General features: G+C 42.9%; 1 protein-coding gene and 1 long non-coding RNA gene across 3 annotated transcripts in view; one reads left to right on the top strand and one right to left on the bottom strand.

Annotated features, from left to right (window-relative positions):
* CDH13 (cadherin 13) overlaps positions 1–20,022 on the bottom strand; it is a 671,873-nt gene that overhangs the window by 169,343 nt on the left and 482,508 nt on the right. For both annotated transcript variants that reach the window (XM_083451872.1, XM_083451873.1), the window contains exon 7: positions 10,477–10,655. In XM_083451872.1, coding sequence (XP_083307998.1) covers positions 10,477–10,655 — 179 coding nt within the window. The remainder of the gene's footprint in view (positions 1–10,476; positions 10,656–20,022) is intronic.
* Positions 785–8,828, top strand: LOC310682805. The gene is made up of 3 exons (XR_014514180.1): positions 785–911; positions 5,841–5,929; positions 8,692–8,828. It is a non-coding gene; the product is annotated as an uncharacterized lncRNA (long non-coding RNA).

A 20,022-nucleotide genomic window follows, 5' to 3' on the forward strand; every position in this document is an offset into this window, starting at 1 on the left:
AAGTATGTGAAAGTGAAAAGGGAATGATAATAACATAATGAAAGGTTTGGAAGAGTTTTGCCAGCTAATATTTATGTAAATTAGGAGTGTTGGCATGAAGATACTTGCAAAGGGATTTTGTTTTGTTTGTGTGTCCCATACTGGATTATGTAGAGATTTTCTGAAGCTCTTACTTCTAGATTTGGGAATACAAACTTGGGGGTCTTGTAATGCCTGCCTTAATCCCAAAGTGAGTATTACAACCTCCCAATTATTATCCAGCTCTTGGATATTAATCTGAACTGGAGAGGAATTCCTTCTGCTCTCCTATCTAGTCAGCCCCTTCCTTCCCTCTCTCCTTCCTTCCTTCATACCTTCCTTCCCTCCTTCCTTCCCTCCTTCCTTCCTTCCCCGTTTCAATGGTACACAACTGCCACCACCAATAAAAGGCATAGCAGACTAAATGTCTTTAGGCTTTGTGCTACCATCAAGCTGAAAAACTGGGGTTTCCATTCCCTTTTTATAGATCCTGGCCTATGGTCATGTTCACATGGCACACTGACGAAGCTTAGCACAAATGCGTGAAAATTCTGGTTCCTGAGGAGGAGAACATAGTTATTTTGTTCCACCCTAGACTTTTTAGGTCAGCACGGAGCAGCAACTAAACCAATATTTGGTTTAGGTTGTCGTACAAACCCAACATAGTACTTAAGCTCTCTCCTTCTTAATCATAATGGGTAGCAAATGTTTGTCCTACATATCTGTGCACACACACCTCTATCCTCCATCCACTCAGGGAAGAGGAATTTATCAGAGTTCTAGAACACATGTTGTCAAGGCAAGAACACTAAAGGGTGTGTGAAGCAAGACCGGTGAGGAGGTGAAAGAAAAGTGTAGTTGGGGAAAGAAGGTGATGTAATGGGTGGCCTAGGGTAAGTAGTTGTGGCCCAGGGGGAGAAGGTGAGGTATGTGGAGATGTGTGACCTTGAGAAAGTCTTGAAAGCATTTAGTCCCTGGGTTTCAACTCCCACTCTTGAACTGTGCCAGATGCAAAGTTCAGAGCTAGTGGTGGTTCACTCAGTTTGTTTGTGCCACATCCCATCTCTCTCTCTCTATGCATTTATCTCCATTTCTTTCTGCCATCCTTTCTCCTCCTTTCTCTTTTTCTCTCCTCTCCTCCCTGCTGCCCCTTACACAGCAAACGGACTAATAATCATCATCATCATCATCATCATCATGCAAACTGGAGATTTTTCCTAAGCAGCATGAGGGGAAAGGGGTTAAGGAGGGGATGCCACAGGTCAGATCCTAAGGCACTTCTAAGCCAAACCACAGTTTAGTGCAGAGGTATGGTGCTCTCTGGATGATGTGGAGACTTAAAATCCAATTTCTCCTAACCATTGGCAATGTTGGCTGGGGAGCTGGAGTCCAAACAGCATACAGCATACTCTGCTGGCTATCCCTGGTTTAATAGGATGAAAACAAGACCCCAGTGAACCTCAGACGTGCACATTCCCTCTATCCTTTATCCAAAGGAAGAGTTCAGATGTTGTCACTTCCATTTCCCACAATGTGGCTTCTCATTTATACCAAACCCTAAACTGTGGTTAATATTAACAGTGGCTTGCTTAAGCATAGCAGCTCCATAAACTTTGGTGGGAAGCCATTTTGACTCATGCAAACCATAGCTAATGCTAACCACAGTTGCTGGTGATTAAACAAAAATGGAAGAGGATGCTTCTGAATTCTTCAAGGCTGTGCCAGAGGAGGAGAAGGGATGGCCGTGAGGAAAGCTCATAAGCCTAAGGTTCACTAGATCTCATATTCATCATGCTAAACCATGGTTTAGAATGACATCCAAACTCTCTTGCTACATGCAACCATATTCAAAGAGAGGACAAAATTATTATTTTGCCTAAGGCAATGAACTAGTCTGAGCCAGCCCTGTTCCTTTCTTCTAACAAATTAATACCAACAGACAGCCTTGAAGTGAAAGTGTATTTTATTTCCTCTACTTTATTTGGAAGGAACTATTTCCTCCCATGAAGGAAGGATTGTGAAGCATGTAACTTGCCTTTCCCCCGAGATTACACCCTTTATGTTTTAGCATCTGAAAGACAAAGCAGATAGCTTCTAAACAGCAGCCCTAAACAGGGTTAGTGTTCTAATTTACAGAGGACAAAACTTTAAGAGAGAAAAGAGTTTGTTGGTAAAAGCAAATGTAAACACAGGTACCTGGGAAGGTAATGCAGAGATCACACCAAAATGCATTCGCTCAAAAGATTAATATCTTTTCATTAAAAAGAGAAGAGAGCAACGGTGGGCTCAAAATTTGCATTTAGATCGAGTAGGTGGCAAGTGTATTGACTGCTTACAAATTCATGTTACCAAAAACAGGGAAAGGAAGGATGCAGAAAAAGATGTCCCTGTCCTCTCACAGATGTAGTGATAGTATGCTGAGGAATTTGTGTGAATTTTATGATGTTCAGTGTCGTTGCCACTTACAGCGCTGGTGTACAACTTCTGCAGGTAATTTGATGTGCTGTCAAATTCAGAGCAAGAAAATAGTCACCAGAAAGGGGTACCTACTTTCTGAATCATGCAGATTTTCCACTGAGGAAAATCTGGAGGGTTCACACAGTGATCCCACCAGCACTGTGACGGGCACTTCAAGGCTATTGCTAATTTTGGCTGTAAGTACAATCACAGACTGGCAAATTCAGGTTGCACAATTATAGTTGATTGGGAGGTCTTCAACAACAAGCCTACTTCCTCAAAAGACTGGACTTCTTGTAATCAGGAAAGTGATGGATAAATGCCCTGCAAAGTGTGGGGTGACACTGCAGGCACCACGAAGGTCAAAGTGGCTGATGGCAACACCCTTAACCTGGATACCCACCATGCATTTGCATTTTGCTGAAGTAGCTTCCCCCATGCTCCCACTTCACAATACCATCTGGTCAGGGTGCCTGGCAGTGGTCCTCAAAAGCAGATGCTGGAGAGCCCTCCAGCAAACAACTAGAAGAGATATCATTGACATAAAAATCTGTTCTCCCAGTTAGTGCTCGTCTAGAGGGGCAGGTAAGATAATGGAATATCTGAGCTCGAGGGTATTTTGCGTCCACTTGAATGCCAGTCTTCCCAAACTTGGTGCCCTCCAGATCTTGCTGGGCTCCGATTCGCATCATCCCCTGGCAGCATGGCCAATGGTGAAGTAGTCCAACAAACATCTTGAATGTTAGGGAAAGCCATTCTAAATGCAAGACTTGCATAATTTCCTATTTACTTCAACTGACCACTTAGAGATCTTCAAAATATTAATTGGTTTATAAATGCTTTTAACCAGATGTCATTTTTAACTTAGCAAATGAAACAAAGCAAACCCACTCACCCACCCAGGGTGGCGGGGACATTTCAACCTTTCACTGTGGATTTACTATTTCTAACCTGCAGGCCTAAACATCACATACTTTTGCAAGAAATGCCTTTGTGCTTAAAATTTGTGAATCACAAAAAGAGGGGGGAGTTTTGCCAATGGAAGTTTGCAGGTATGATTTGCCCCCATCTCTCCTCAATCTTTATTTCTGACACTTTCAAAGATGTTGAGATTTCCCAAGGCATAGGAGAAATGCACATAAAGCTTCACAAAATATATCCTTATGTGCCTTGTTAAAATGAAAATGGATGTTGTTCTGCAATTACTGGAGTGTGCCACAAACTCTGAAGAGCGTGCACTTTTCAAAATAATATTCCAGCAGAAAATCCATAAATAAAACAGAACTTTGATAGGCTGGAGAGAACGCAATGCAGGTCAGGAGCAAACACCTGCAACGAGGTGTGAATTGCAGAAGCGGTAAAAACCACCAACTGCAGAAATCCTACAGTGAAGAACTGGTCTTCCGAAAGTAGTATACAGTCCAGAAGCGGCAACACTGCTCCCACCCTCAAGCAGGGAAAGAATTTTCCACACCCTCCCTCTCATAGGAAAGAAAACTTTCAAAGTCTTTCCCGTGGGAGAAGCTGGGGGAGGCATGAGGAGGTTGAATGGCCAATCAGGAAGTGGTGGGCAGTCAGGCTTTATAAGCCTGCTCCACCCCAAACTCAACTCTTCATCATTGGAGTACCCCACATCTCGCCCTCCCTCCCTTTGAAGTGTGGGCTTCACTTCACCTGCTGTGGGGCTGAATAGGACTTTTGGGGGGAGCATTTGATTGGCCTGAATCCCAGGGACAGTGGGACCACAGTTGGAAGGAAAAAGAGTAAGCAGAGCTCAGAGGCTCCACAGCATGTTCTGGCTGCCCCTCATGTGACCCCCCCCCGCCTCTTGTCACACTGTAGTTTCCAGTGCGATCTGTTGATGGCTTGACAAACAGCATGGCAATGTGTAAGTGTGCATATCTATACAGATATAGATTTATAGAATTGTAGAGTTGAAAGGGGTCCTGAGGATCACCTAGTTGAACCCCCTGCAATGCAGGAATATGCAGCTGCCCCATACGGGGATCAAACTGGCAACCTTGAGCATTATCAGCACCATGCTCTAGTCAACTGAGCTATCCAGACTGATATAGATATAGATACAGTGGTACCTCAGATTGCATACGCTTCAGGTTACAGACGCCGCTAACTCAGAAGTAGTACCTCGGGTTAAGAACTTTGATTCAGGATGAGAACAGAAACCGTGCTCCAGCGGCGCAGCAGCAGCAGGTGGCCCCATTAGCTAAAGTGGTGCTTCAGGTTAAGAACAGTTTCAGGTTAAGAACAGACCTCCGGAACGAATTAAGATCTTAACCTGAGGTACCACTGTATACAATGTTTCACAAAAATGCAGCAAGTATGGTGACTTTGTTCCAGGAAAGACCCTTGGTGCACACAATACTCTTTAGTTTTCAACACCTGGAGAGTTTGAATGAGTTAAATAATAAAACTTCATTTTGTTTCCTTCTTGTTTTCAGGGTGGGGGGGAGGGGAGAAATAATTCAAATAGCAGCCCATCCAAAAGGCCATCTTCTATCTGTTTGTCTACCCATTTAAAAACATTTATGTTCATCACACACACACACACACACAGAGAGAGAGAGAGAGAGAGAGAGAGAGAGAGAGACTTAAACTGTATGTGAAACACTGTTATACTTTAAGGGTTTTTGTTTGTTTTTTTGTTAAGGGGTGGAGTTTCCTTCTCCCTCTTTTGTGTTTTCCTGGCTATTTTAAAACTATCACACACAGAGAGAGAGATTTAACACAATTTAAATACTGCAATATCAAGGTGGTGTACAACAAAAAGTGCAAAACAATAATTAAAAGAACTGGCCAGTCAGAAAAGCTTCAATCAGCTGCATAGGCATGTTGGCATTCAAATATGACTTGAAAAAAGCTTGATAGAAGGTGCTTCTCAAATTGCTGCTGAGAAATAAATCTCAGCGCTGTCTTACAAGAGCTCCTCTTAATAAGTGGAAAACTACTTCTTCTTCTTTTAATAGTAACTTGGTTACAGCTTGTTCAAAACGGAAATCAAAAAGCCCCAGATACGATGCAATCTACATTTCAATATTCTACCTCCAGCACTTATCTCCAGGTTCCTGTTCTGTACAACATGCAAACATGAAAGAACTTGAACTATATTTATATATATAAAGTAGAATTTTGCATCCTTGACAATTTGGCTTAAATTAAGTGGAACACTACCCGTAAGCATCTTCATCTAAGCAATGGCCAAAAATTAATAAAAAGAACATGAAAACATGAATAGCTTTGATCACTGAATGAATGCAGTTACTTTAAAAACTGTTTATAGCTGTGCTTATGCTTGGAGAACAAGAGCACTTGCACTCCCTCAGTTTACACTATTTTTTATCTTTCAGCTCAGCCAGTTTCTTTGATGGAAGCCACAAATAAGAATAATAAAAGCACCACATTTGAGCCATCACAACCACAGATAAAAATCACTAAGGTAAGTTTCATCAGGTTTGGCTTGTATTATAGTGGCTCTGGCATTTATGCTTGATGCAATAATTAACAAATAAATAAATAATCAGCACACAAATCTCTCTATTTGGAATGGGAAGTGACATAGGTCTAAAATCAAAGCCCAAATACCTATTGCCCAGTGCATGACAACTGGGCAAATTAATTCAAAGAAGAGGTGGGGAATGTCTGGCCTTTGGGCCTAATCTGGCCCACTAGACCTCCACATTTGGCCCGTGAGGTCATTTAGGCCAGGCCACACACAGTTGACACCAGAAGACGGAAGACAGTAACCCCACCAGCCTGGGGACCTGGATCCCAGGGACAGGGGACCCATGGTTGGGAGGTAGATGAGTGAGAAGAGCTCAGGGACAGCAGTTCTCAGTGCCATCTGTTGGCAGCCAGGCAAACTACAGCATGACAATTTGTGTGTGTGTGTTACAAACATGCAACAAGTACACTGACTTCATTCCAGGAAACATATCTTGGGTGCACATAGCACCCTTGAGTCTCCACACCGTGCACCCCCCCAAAAGGATTGGAATGAGCTTAATAAAAACCTTCCTTTTCTTTCCTTCTTTTTTTGGGGTGCGGGGTGGGGTGCTACAGTGGTACCTCGGGTTACATACGCTTCAGGTTACATACACTTCAGGTTGCAGACTCCGCTAACCCAGAAATAGTGCTTCAGGTTAAGAACTTTGCTTCAGGATGAGAACAAAAATTGTGCTCCCGCGGCGCGGCAGCAGCGGGAGGCCCCATTAGCTAAAGTTCAGGTTAAGAACAGTTTCAAGTTAAGAACGGACCTCCGGAATGAATTAAGTACTTAACCCGAGGTACCACTGTAATTCAAAACAGTAACAGCCCATCCAAAAAGACACGTTTTATCTAACTATTTGTCTACTCATGTTAAAACTCTCAAGATAAACACACAGTATGTGAAACAGTGTATGTGATATTTTAAGGGTTCCCCTTTTTACAATTCCCACATTCTCCCCACATAGCTTCTATGCTTCTGAATATTTCACATATTGAATCCCAGTTCTTAAGCTGGATCATGTCAATTTCTAAATTTATTTTGTTTTTTGCTCCATAACTTTAAGTAGTATCTTGATTAGAAGTTTATGATAGGTAACAACCTCACCTCCCAATCATTCTGTATTTCTTATTTTCTTTAAGATATTATTTTTATTATTTATGTGTTTGTTTGTTTATTTTTACCCACCCTTCACCCTAAGGTCACGCTGACAAAGAAATGGTGTGTGGGGGGGTATGAGCTATTAAAAGGAAATCACAAGTGGCTCAGTTCTTTCACTGCCGCAATCTCTCCAGTAGTAATACCCGTTCAGTCTTCAAGACATTCTGTCTATGTAAATATAGCATCATTATTTCATGTATCACTAGTGATCTTTACAACACAGCTGAGAAGCTAGTATTGTTCATTCCCTCCTATTGATTTTTCAGTTTTCAAAAAATTGGTTTTATCCTAAGATTGTTTATATTTTAGGGAGGGGGAGAATGTCCAACCTGACTTGAAAAATCATAGACAGTCTGTCGAATGTGGCAGCCAGTTATTATGACTGTACAAATCATAAATTTGTATTCAAACTTATAGGAAATGAATAACATCAGATACCCAGGGAGGGGGAGTGCGCTGCCAGCTACTTACAATTTTATGTATGTAAGTCATTTTCATAACAGAACATAGTAGTTCCAGCTGAACAGGCATGGCCCCTCTTCTTAAATCCTTTCACAGGTTTTGAGTTATACAGATGCCACCCTTGGAAATCTTCCAAGTCATTTGCCTTGCCCTTATTTTGATGGCACACTACATAGCAAATGAGTCCTCACAGTTAGGCTGCAATTCCCTATGCACAGTTACCACCAGGGCTGCATGGAAATGGGTAGCACCAGTTTTGATCTGTACATTTGTCAACAAAATACAAGATCATGTTGTTTTATTTAGCAGCTCACAAACATGTAATTACTGAAGCATTCACATCGCAGAATTAGTGTCCCTAAACTAAGCTACAAAATGGATCACCGATAAACTGTTTTCAGTCGTGATGTTAGCAGGTTTCGCATTTCCTGGCACAGAGATACAATTCTTGGTGGCTTTAATGTCCCTGAACATTCTTCTACAGGTCAGATTTTAGTCTGAAGGAATTTGCAGGAAGGTGGGTGGGCTTTTTCCTGAAATTCAGCAGGGGGGAAGAGAAATGACCCCAATTCCATGTCCGACTGAGGAAGTTTACCCCATCGCAATTCTCAGCGGCAGTCCCATAACAAGAGTGAGAGTCAAGATGCTCCAAATTAAACATGACTTTATTACTAGAGTTTCCAAAACAACAAAGAAATTTTCAACTCTCACCTAATCCTTCCTCAGACCAAGGAGAATTGTGAAACACGACTACCCAGTAAGCCACTGCTTCCTCCTTCTTACCGCAGTATCTTTTCCCTGTCTCACCACCTGTGTCTAGTCCACTGCACCCTTCACCAATTTCTCCTCCTTCCCCCCACTGGCCTCCTTTGGTGTCTTCTTTTTCTCCCTTTCCTTCGGTCGGTGGAATCAGTGTCACTGGTGAGGGGAGCAGCAGAGTGGTCATCATCAGCCAGGGGAGGGGGCATCAGTGGCAGAGCTATCACTTTCCACCTTGTCTCAGCATCATACTGGGCCAGCCCATCACATCTGGGTCCTTTACAATGGCTCAGATTCTCCAAAGGCTGTTCCTTTGTTTTGTTTTTGCACAGAGATCTCGATGCTTAAAAGATTCATGCCCTCCCCTCCCCCTTATGCAAAGGAGGAACCCTCAAAAGAACTGGAGGAATTTACAAAGCTTATCCTGTATGTAAGACCTTTATCTGTTTTATGAAATTCCGTATCAGCAATGTCTTGGTTTGAATGCAGCAAACAAACAGATGGCAGATTAAAGCTCCTAAATCATATTAGTAAATTCTCCGATTTCATCTCTCAGCATTGTTGAACTTTACAGTTGTCAGGCGTAGCAACTTTGACAGGTCTTGAACCAGGAGAAGAGCTGTAGCTCAGGGGCTGAGCATCTGCATTGCATGAAAAAGGTCCCAAGTTCAATCCCCAGCATCTGCAGGCAGGGCTGGGAGAGACTCCTTGTCTTTAACCCTGGAAACTTCCTGCCAGTCAGTACAGGCTGCATGGAGCTAGATGGACTGATGACTAGACAGTCTAAGGCAGCTTCCTATGTTCTAAGAACCTGAAACAAAGGAAGCTGCCTTACACTGAGCTATCAAGTTCAGTATTTTCTCTACTGACCGGCAGAAGTTCTTCAGGGTTTCAGGTAGGGATTTTCCTAGCCCCGCATGGAAATGCCAGGTAATGAACCTGGGACTGTCTGCAGGAAAAACACATGCTTTGCCAATGAGCTACAGCCATTCCCCAAATGAAGCCCTTCCATCTGGATCTTGGCTTCCTAAGATTCTCACAAACATCTTCACTACCAAACTTATCTCACTGTCTGAAGAACACAGCAAAATAAAAATAGTTAGAAAAGTAAACAGACAGATAGGTTTTTGGAAGTCTGGATTGCCACTGAATTCTTTTTCCACTACGTGATATTTTTCCTGAGCTCCTGCTAACAATCATAAACCACCAATGGCAAAACATACTGAAATTTGCAACTTATGAAAGAGAGGGATGGCAGTTCAGACTTCAGAAAACAATAGAGAGTATAAAGATATATTCACTAGTCAAAATCCTGGCTGAATGTTGAAGAGACCTTCAGAAGGTGCTGAAAAGGAAGGACAAAGCTGGGATTCCGTAGCCTCTGCTGGTCATCAAAAAGGCCTTCAACTGTTTAGATATTTCCCTGCCCCATGCTTTCCTAAAGTATTCCAGAGAATATGTTCAATGAATGGCTGGCGGCACAGGCAGGGAAACTTATTTAGCTGAAGGACTGCACTCCCTCTTGGGAAACCTCCTGGGGGGGGGCACATGCCAGTGGTTGGTGGAGCACAATACAGACCAATGGATGCAATTCATAACTTTGAGCTGCATTCTATATAGAAGTCAAAGTTATCTATAAACACAAATCTCCATCCATCCTCCAGGAAGCAAGAGGTATTCTCACAGTTCAATTTCATATTTCAGCCACACAAAAGCGCTCAATGAGACTGTGGATGAGGACTTGTGAAAGGTGTGGCCTAGGGAGAGGGTTGTGGCCTGAACAGAGTCCTGAGGGCCAGAGAGAGGGAGAGTCCTGGAGCACCATATTTTCCCCATGGCAAAGTTCCCCCAACCATGGCCTACTATACTCCATATAAGAATGCAGAGACAGTAGACCTGTGATGGCCAAACTTGGCCCTCCAGCTGTTTTGAGACTACAATTCCCATCATCCCTAGCTAACAGGACCAGTGGTCAGGGATGATGGGAATTGTAGTCCCAAAACAGCTGGAGGGTCAAGTTTGGCTATCACTGCAGTAGACAAACAACCAGTACACCACCTTTACCGCTTTTTGCATATTGCATCTATCCATAAACAACTGACAAAATTGCAACTTACTTCACGGTCCAACAGCACTGGCGACACAACAGTGACAATGTCTCCTTTCTCCGGGTCAATATAGAACATGTTTGGGGATGGCTTGTCCGGGGTCTGCTTAAGGATATTATACCTCAGCAGAGCATTGTCTGTAGCTGGATCATCAGCATCAAAGGCAGTCACACGCATCACAGTACTTCCTGAAAAGAACAAGAATAACACCAATATGAAAACTTCATATTTGGCATGTAGCAATACAGATAATATGAACATAAGAAGAGTGGAGAAGTGGGAAGGAAGTGCTCTTGTGCTCCTGCTTGTGGCCTTCCCAGAGGCATCTGGTTGGCCATTGCGAGTACACCATGATAGATTATATGGGTCATTGGCCTGATCTATCTGGGCTCCTACGTTCTAATGTTCATTGCGTGCCAAGGCCCCATGACCCACAGTTTCCTGGTACCTAAATAAACACATGAACAAGTGGATTTTGCTTTATGGGTTCAAATAGGCCACAACTTTATTGGTTAAAAACGTGAGTGGTTTGGCTTAGGCATTGGGTGAAGCTGGATTATATCCCAACTATATCCCTGTCTGCAGGGAGTCCAACTAAATGTAAACCACCAATAGGGAGAGCCCTATAACTTACATCAAATTGGGACACCCCGAAGGGTCCCTATTGGGGAAGTGGTATGTCTGGGCCTGGGACAGAATCCACACGCACGGATCCCATTAACAGGATTCCCGTACCCAATGCTTAACCTCACAAAGTTGTGACAATTGCTACAAGGTAAGCGAAAACCAAATGGCTGGAGCCAATTTGACAAGTGGAAAAATTCCCTCCCGGTCCCATACATATGGTGGTCAACATTATTCTATAGCAAGGTCATATCTTAGTAAAAATGAAAAAGAAGCTGGGTGGGTGGGAGAGCCGGCAAAGGGCGGTATCCTGGCCATGCCATGGTTTAAATCTACTGCAGAGACACACCCCACTGGCGCTGATTGGTCAACGGGGGCCACCCTCCTGGGCAGGGGTCTGCCTAGTGCTGTCGTCATGGCCAAGCCCAAGCCCCTGTGAGGAGGGCGCGCATCTCAGGCCCCCGCTGGATCACTGGAGGCCCTGAGACCTGGCCGCAATGCCACCCACCCAATAAGCTAAGTGGACTTGCAAGGCAATTTTGGAGCCTTTTTCAGTTGAAGAGCAAGCTACCCCCACCCCACCAACATTTTAAGCAAATACACAACAAAAGAAGCATGGCAATGATATGGGCCCTACATGTCAAAGAGATTACTGTCTATCCATGTGCTTCGTTACAAACTCCAAAACCAACCAAAGATGTGTTCAAAGGATCCCATCTATGTGACAATGGATGCATACAAAGAGGCATTATTGGTGTTCACTCCCTGCAGTGTGTGGTTCAGTTCCAAACAGGACTTAACACCCAAAGTACACTGGTGGAGAACTTCATCCTCAATCAACCAGGGGATGCTGCAAACTCAATTAAAAGTCTTTAATGAATTTTTCCATACCCACCTCATTAGGCATATTGTTCAGCAGCCTAAAGAATCCCCTGCTGTGATCAAGTTGTAATTAAAAGAAGGCAGGGGATTATTAACCCCGGAGGCCTAAGACCGCTCCTTCCTCTCCAAATCTAGCATCCCAATTTACATGAGCTGGTTCTTCTCACTTGCCTTTTCAATCACTTAAACGCCTGCGTCCTAAATACACAGCAAAAACTCCCCAAACCAAGTTCTGACTAGAGATCTGCAAAGAAGGTTTTCCTGGGCTTTCTTGCACCAATCTGATAGGTTCATTGGAATCAAGTGTTCCTTCCTCCTCTCTCCTTAAATCACAGATATGGTGCAAAGAAATGGTTTGCTTAAAAAAGGAAAGAAAGAAGCATTCTTAGGACATCCTAACTCTTAGGATAATTAGGGGCAACAATTTTTGTCCACCTCTTCCTCATTGTACAAGCTCATGAACTGCAAAGAAGCCAATATATTGCTGCTGTTGCTGTTGCTTCCTTGCTCCCTCCCTCCCCCAGGAACATTGTTTTTGTTCAGTGCCACCCACCCCTTCCAGGTTCTTTCTTCTTGTTATAGTGACCTTGAAAAGAAGATTTCTAAGGCTTTGCTTCATTGCCACCTCAGGCACAGTTACACCCTTGAGAAATGTAACTGAGAACTGACAGCAACCAGGGCTTGTACATGAGTGATTAAAAGTCAGGCAGCTCGAAATGAAGAGCAGTGCTTGTGGAGTGCAATTTGATGTGCCACCCCACTTGGTACACACACCCTGCAGCAGTCCCCTAAAACATTGTAGGCCATAGCTTTCACCCCTTTGGTTCGCCACCACTGCAGAAAGAGCAGAAACAATGGATATTTATTTTGAAGTGAGGGCAAAACAACCTTGTTTTACCCACAAAATCCCCTTTTACACTCAGTTCCAAGTAGTGCTGAAATGATTTTGAGTGAGAAAGTCTAATTCAAGTTCCAGAATCATGCCAGTGGTCCCTCTACCTCAACATTTTCAACACTGACTGGCCATGGCTCCCCAGGATTTCAGACAGGGGATCTTTCCTAGAGAGATTGGTCATAATCTACCATGAGGTTCTTCTCTGTTGCAGCAAAATGAATTAGGAGTTGCTCAAGAGCATCATGGTAGATTGGGATACAGCTATGGCTACCACATTGGCTTCACTCCCCTGGCATTTTAGAGGTTGAACTTGGGGAATATCCTATGGTAAAGGCATATATACGTATTTATTCATCCTGTTGTTGCAGGAGAAATAGTAATAATGAATAATAATGATTAGGTCTGTCACATAATTGTGATTCTGCCTGCCACCTAATTCCAGGAATCTTTGTTGATTAGTGAGGTGAGTTTTAGTCAATTAGCCAATCAATTTGTTAATTAAATTTGCATACGAGTGAGACAAACGTTCTGAAACAAGAAATATAGTTTGTTTCTAGAGGAAACACTAATGTGCCATAGCAAGTATCATGTGGGAAGAGGCATCCTCTATAATATGAAAGAGGAGAACCTTTTTAGTAGATCAATGGCATAAACCTAACATGGCTCAGTCATAGAGATCCCAAGAGACTTCAGTTGAGAGGAGAGTGAGTCTTGATATAGTTGGAGTCACCAAGGACAGAGAGAGCAGGCGGCTACGCTAACATTGTACGTGAGTAACATGCCTTCCCTCACCCACACCCTGTAAGAATGAGTGTTGATGTTCACTCATTTGAGGAAAGGCAGGGTCTTGCTTAGGGTCTGTTCAATACACCTTTCTGCCTGGGGAAAAGGAAGAGATCCCTTCACCCACAATTCCAACAGCTAAAGCTACATAGACTCCTAGTTAAATCTTACTTCAGCACTGGTGATGGGACAGCACCCTCTAGCAGGAGGCTGAGAGGCTACAAACAAGCACAAACAACTCTCAACACCTAACTACTGTTATGTGCCCCACAATATCTGCCACCTGAGGCAACTTCCTCATTCTGCCCAGTGGTAGGGTCCAGCTATGGGACCACAGGGGCTTCATGCCCCTTGATGTTTATGCCTTCTTTAAGGGCAATATCTTTCAACCCACCATATCCAGGGGGCTGAAGTTTTATTTAGGGGGTGTAAGACAGACCATGCGGTACACAGTTTTGCTCCTCAGCACCTCACTGATACTGCTGTTTCCCTCCACAAACATATCCCCACCCATCCAAATGATACACATTTTTGAACTAATACTAATGCATTAATTAGTGTGTGTGTGTGTGTGTGTGTGTGTGTGTGTGTGTTCTTCACTATTGTTGCACAAGATTTTTCTGTTGTTTTTTTTTTAAAAGCACTGTGCATTTCTTTAAAAGGTAATAACATGAAGATCAATTGGTTTTGGTCTGTGCTCATGTAGCTGGGTTCATATTTCAAAAGGATCTATAGCTCAGTAATCACCCAAATGTATTAAATTGAAGATGCATACCTCCCTGGCATTACTCCATCATAAAGTTTTATTCTTCATAAAAGATTCATTTCCCAAGACTCATAAACTGACTATTTCTAATTTGGTGTCATTTTATAAATGCTTCCATACTGGGCATCAGTCATAAATGCAGCTGGGTTCTGCGGCCCCAAACAACAGCTTGCAAAATGATTGTGTTAAAACAATATGTCTGTTGCATTGCATACGTGTGTTTGCGCTTGTGTGCATTATATAATCAAACGGTGGAACAAGTTAATTAACATATGTACAATCAGCAGAATTGTCAAAGTTCTTTCACATACTTGCAAACAATGTTTTTGTGCTCACTATTAGGAAAAATTCAGTTTTTCATGCACACTGGCTGTTTTTTTTGTTTTTTTTTGTCATTACTTCAAGCTAGGCATCTGAGGAAGTAGTCCCATTCATTTTGCAAAGTTTCCCATCCAGTTTGTGTTTAAAGCAAATCTTACCTAATTCACACTTTCTGGAAGAAGAAGAATACAGAAACTGAAATACACAAATCTTTCCAAAAAAAATCACTTGTTTGAATTTTGTAGTGCAGTCTAGCGAAGTAATAGGTACCAAAAAAAGACAGATACTAAGGTAAAGTGTCTAAGTGAATGTATATATTCATGAAAATAACATACCAAATGCATTATATTGGGGGTGGCTTTATAAAAATATGCCTATTCAGAGAAGTTTAAACTCAAATGTTGATGAATTCCCCTAAGGAATTCTTTTAAAAAAAATAATAATCCCAAACTGATGTGGAAATGTAGAAAATGGTACTGGAGAGTAGAAAAATGAGGAACTGAGAGAAAACCAACATTGACAGACTTGGCAATGCCTGGTCAATAGAACCAGTGTGGTGAAGTGTATGGACTGTTGAACTATGATATGGAAGACCCAGGTTCAAATCTCCATTCAGTCATGAAGCTCACAAAGTGACCTTGGGCCAGTCACTCACTCTCACCCTAACCTACCTCACAGGGTTGTTCTGAGAATAAAATGGGGAAGGAAAAACCATCTACACAATCTTGAGCTTCCTAGAGGAAAAGATGGTATATAAACGTGATGAATAAATAATAATAAATAAGAGCGAAACCTCCTGGTGAGAGCCCATCCTCTCATGTCAACCTTGTATCTCATGTCACCTTTTGAGCAAGGTAGTTACACATAATGGTTGCCTCTTTCATTTGAAAAGAGGATGTGAGGGAAGCAAGCAAGCCTAGATTATGAAAGGCCTGCCTAATTCATTGTGATCGAAATAAATCAACTTTTTGGAAAGTGGAATGGTGGAGGGTAGATGACTGGCTGCGACGCTCATCATAACTAATTACATGTTTGACTGTCAATTTGTACTTTAAAGAAAAACAAGCCCCGGGGAAGCAAAAACAAATAAAAGAAGAACGATCTATTATGTCTCCAATCAAGTACATTTGAATTGCAGCCTCAAATATTAACTTATGGCTGTTATTAAACTTGGAGGCCTCGCTCAATAGAAGGATGTTTAGCAAGAATTAATGAGTTCAGTCTCTTAGAATAGCTGAGCATTTTGCAGAGTCAAAAATTTCCTAACCTCAGGAACTCTTGTTTTGTCTAATGCATATTTACATGGCTGCCTAATGCAAGTTACTTTAAAGATTCAAGTTGCCCTTTCAGCATTCATCACAGTAAACATCTCACCTGGCTAATATGGAGAGGTCAGGAGAGCCCTGCTTACTAATGGAGCCTCCATACTGACAGCCCAAGAAGTGTACTAGAGATGTTTGATCTCTCTGTGCCCCAGGTGTTCACTCGTTAAATCTGCCCTGTCCCATTTACCCACAAAAATCCACAATTTAGGAGTGTTAAAATATGAACTTCTTTCCCTTTTCAAAATACACATTTCCAAACCTCATTTCTTTCAAAATATGCATATCTAAAAGTAGTTTCTCTCAAAATTATGAATTCTCAAACACATTTCTCTTTTAAAATAAATAAATAAATGAGAAGGATGTCACAGCAGAATTCAAGAGACAACAACGTTCACAAATTGATTGCTCCAGGCAGTGCAGATCAGGTAAGTTTGCATTTGTCCGACCTGGTATCAGACAGTTCCATACGTGCAGATAGATAGATATTCCATATTCTACACTTGCAGGTCACTGTTGTTGTGAAGGAAAAGTCAGTGTAACAAGCTTAACGCTAGTTGGTTGGGATTGTCCTGACATAAATTCCCTGGGGCAGTGGGTGCAAGGACACCCCCCCCCCCGCCCAATGGGTCCATGAGATGAAGACCCATTCTCGCAATCAAGGCTGAGCTTTCGGCAGCTGTCGGACACTGGCCCACCAGCCCCAGTCTACACTCAAATGGTCCCTACCTGCCTGCCTTGCTACTTACAACTAGTCCAGGGGACTGCACTGCCTGACAACCTCCTTGGTCTCAGTGTTGCCCCTTGCAGAATTCAACAGGGAGGAGGATGGGGGGAAACTAGAATTAGTTAGCACTGACTATTCTTGACTGTGCCTTCACCTACTGTTGATCTCCTTGCCTTCCACCTTACTAGTCCCCAAAGCGCACCAGACAGCACTGGGATTGATCGAGAAGCCAGGAATTGAATCAGGAGTCACAAGTTGATGCATGCACAGAACTGTACCAGAACCAGGAAGGCTGTGTCCATTTATTCTCATTATGCTCATGAAGAAGTAGCATCTGCAAGCAAAGATGTTGGTAACAAGCATGCAAGTTCTGTGCCTGTTGTCATCCCTGCTGTGATCCATGAATTGGAGGCTGATTGTCTACTACAGCAAGAAGCCTGCTCTGCTTGTCCATGCAATGTAGAATTTCTACTTTTCACAGGTAACTTCCATAAGTATAGGAAACTCCCTGCTGCCCCCCTTCATGCTCCCACAAGAGGCAGTGATGGCCACAAACTTGGATGGCTTTAAAAGAGGATTGGACAAATGCATGGTGAAGAGAGCTATCTGTGGCTGTGACCCCTGTTGGCCAAGATCTTCATCCACTGTTGGAAGCAGTATGCCTCTGAATACCAGTTGCTGGGAATCACAAGTAGGCAAAGTGCTGGTACCCCCAAGTCCTGCTTTTGGGCTTCTCATAGGCATCTGGTTGGCCATTGTGAGAAGACCCGATGGGCCACTGGCCTGATCCAGAAAGCTCTTGTGTTTTTGTGGAAGCTAAAAATAGTTCTGAATCAGGAAGATGTTCCAAGATGAAGTTCTGCATGTTCACCACATGAGGCAGCCACACGCAAGAGTTTCCAATCCAAGCTCAGGCAAACCCAAGCATCACATACATACAATCTTATATGGATACTATCTCTATCCATGATCTATTTTATGCATATTATACCCTGTCTGTTGCAAAGCGTTCTTCTTCCATGTGAAGTTGAACAGGAGGAACTGACAGATACAGACTTTTGGAACATTGGACATTTTCAGTGTAAAACTCTGTGCAACTGTCACTTTCTCTTTCAGATCAACTACTGGATGAGATTTAAAACACCACAGAAGCACTTGGGGGACGGGAGAGCCACTAAAACCTCCAATATGACAGCAACCAGTCTTATAATTTATTTAATTTTCTACTGGGGGGAAAAAGCAAACTGAGCATCCCCTTCCTCGATTTTCCCTAACCCGCATATTTCAGGTGTAAACAATAGTAGCAAAGTTCATACAAGCAATGAAGTGGAGAGAGACTGAAAGTTGCTAATATTAACATGAAGGAAAAATGTTAACGCAACCATATATTATGGAATGCAGCAGGTACAGTATGCCCTGTAGAGTCTTTGTTCATGTGATGGATAAATGGCCAACCGTCTGTCATCAAAGTATCTCTCTTTTTGCCCCCTAGACACACAACAGTTTTGCATCAGTTATTCAGAAAGTGCAAGCTACATTACATTATACTGTTTTTGCACATTTAAACCTTTTGCTGCTTTCCAATTTCTAGCTATCAATATTCTTGCAGCTATTAAGAAGTAACCAATTAAATGTTTATACAATAACCCTTGATTGTCTCCACTGTATACACCCAACAACGCTATTCCATGAAGGTTTTTTATTCCCACCCAGTATTTTTGTTGTAACTGGATGAGATTTAAAATACAACTGAAGCCCTTGGGGAGCGGGATTGGTGCTAAAACCTCCAGTATGACAGCAATCAGTCAGAAATGACTTATAAAGGCAAGGCAACAGTAGTAAGTGGGAATTACTTTTCCATTGAATGCTCTCATAAAACATCAGCCAAGTGGAGATTTACAGCCAGGTCAGACTTTAGTAATTCCAGCACTTAACCTCTCCTACTCCCTCCACCCTCTCCCCCACCCCAGGGAACTTTATAGGTGTTTGGGTAGGATAAATTATTCATGTGCTAAGGTTACTTGGAAATGAGTTATGTCCACTCTTGTTGGTAGAAATATACCTCGTTGTTGAACGCCAGCATATGTTAAAAAGCATTCATTAAGAGCCTGGTGCTCTTGGAGGGATTGTGAAATATGGCACATCCAGGAATAAGGATGTGAAGGTGCATTGTCGGGAAGGAACCATTTCTGATACTGATGTGCTGCTGTTGAGCTCCCTTATAGAGATGGAACCAAACTACTAAATCCAAAGATAGCTGGAGAGAGGAAGGTAGGGTCAGAAAATGTTATATGTTACGTTCCCCCTATAGCAGAGATGAGGGATAGGGTTATTCATCTCACTGTCCTCTGTGGTGGAATATTACTTACTTACTTACTTACTTACTTACTTACTTATTTACTTGTGTAACTAATTATGCTATCTATATATTATTCTGTTGTCTTTGTCCATGGAGTTTTCTTGGCAGGGATATTGTATTCCTGCTCCAGGTAGATCACATTTAGTCAAAGCTCTCCACTATGACCTGTCCATCTTGGGTGGCCCTGCATGGCATAGCTCATAGCTTCTCTGAGTTATTCAAGCCCCTGCGCCACGACAAGGAAATGATTTCCATGAAGGAAATCAGCCCTGAGTGCTCACTGGAAGGCAGTGGCGTAGCGTGGGGGGTGCAGGGGGAGCCGTCCGCACCGGGCGCAACATCTGGGGGGGGCGCTCGCACTCGCAGTGCTAAAATCCAGGGGTTAGGGGGCGCAAATTACTTGCCTTGCCCCGGGTGCTGACAACCCACGCTACGCCACTGCTGGAAGGACAGGTCCTGAAACTGAGGTTCCAATACTTTGGCCACCTTGTGAGAAGAAAAGACCCCCTGGAAAAGACCCTGATGTTGGGAAAGATTGAGGGCACAAGGAGAAGGGGATGACAGAGGACGAGATGGTTGGACGGTGTTCTCAAAGCTACCAACAGGAGTTTGACCAAACTGTGGGAGGCAGTGGAAGACAGGAGTGCCTGGCATGCTCTGGTCCATGGGGTCATGAAGAGCCAGACATGACTAATCAACAACAACAACATATATTATTCCGCACTATTCATTTCAATGTGAAGAAAATCAGATGGGGCGTCTGGCTTGGCAGCAGTGCATATAAAAAAGATCTAGGGGTAGACCACAAGCTTAACATCAGTCAACTGTCTGAATCAGCAGCAAAAAAATATCCTCATACAATTCTAGGCTAAATCA

This window comes from Podarcis tiliguerta (assembly GCF_965153285.1).
Source record: "Podarcis tiliguerta genome assembly, chromosome: 8".
In the NCBI taxonomy this organism is placed as follows: domain Eukaryota; kingdom Metazoa; phylum Chordata; class Lepidosauria; order Squamata; family Lacertidae; genus Podarcis; species Podarcis tiliguerta.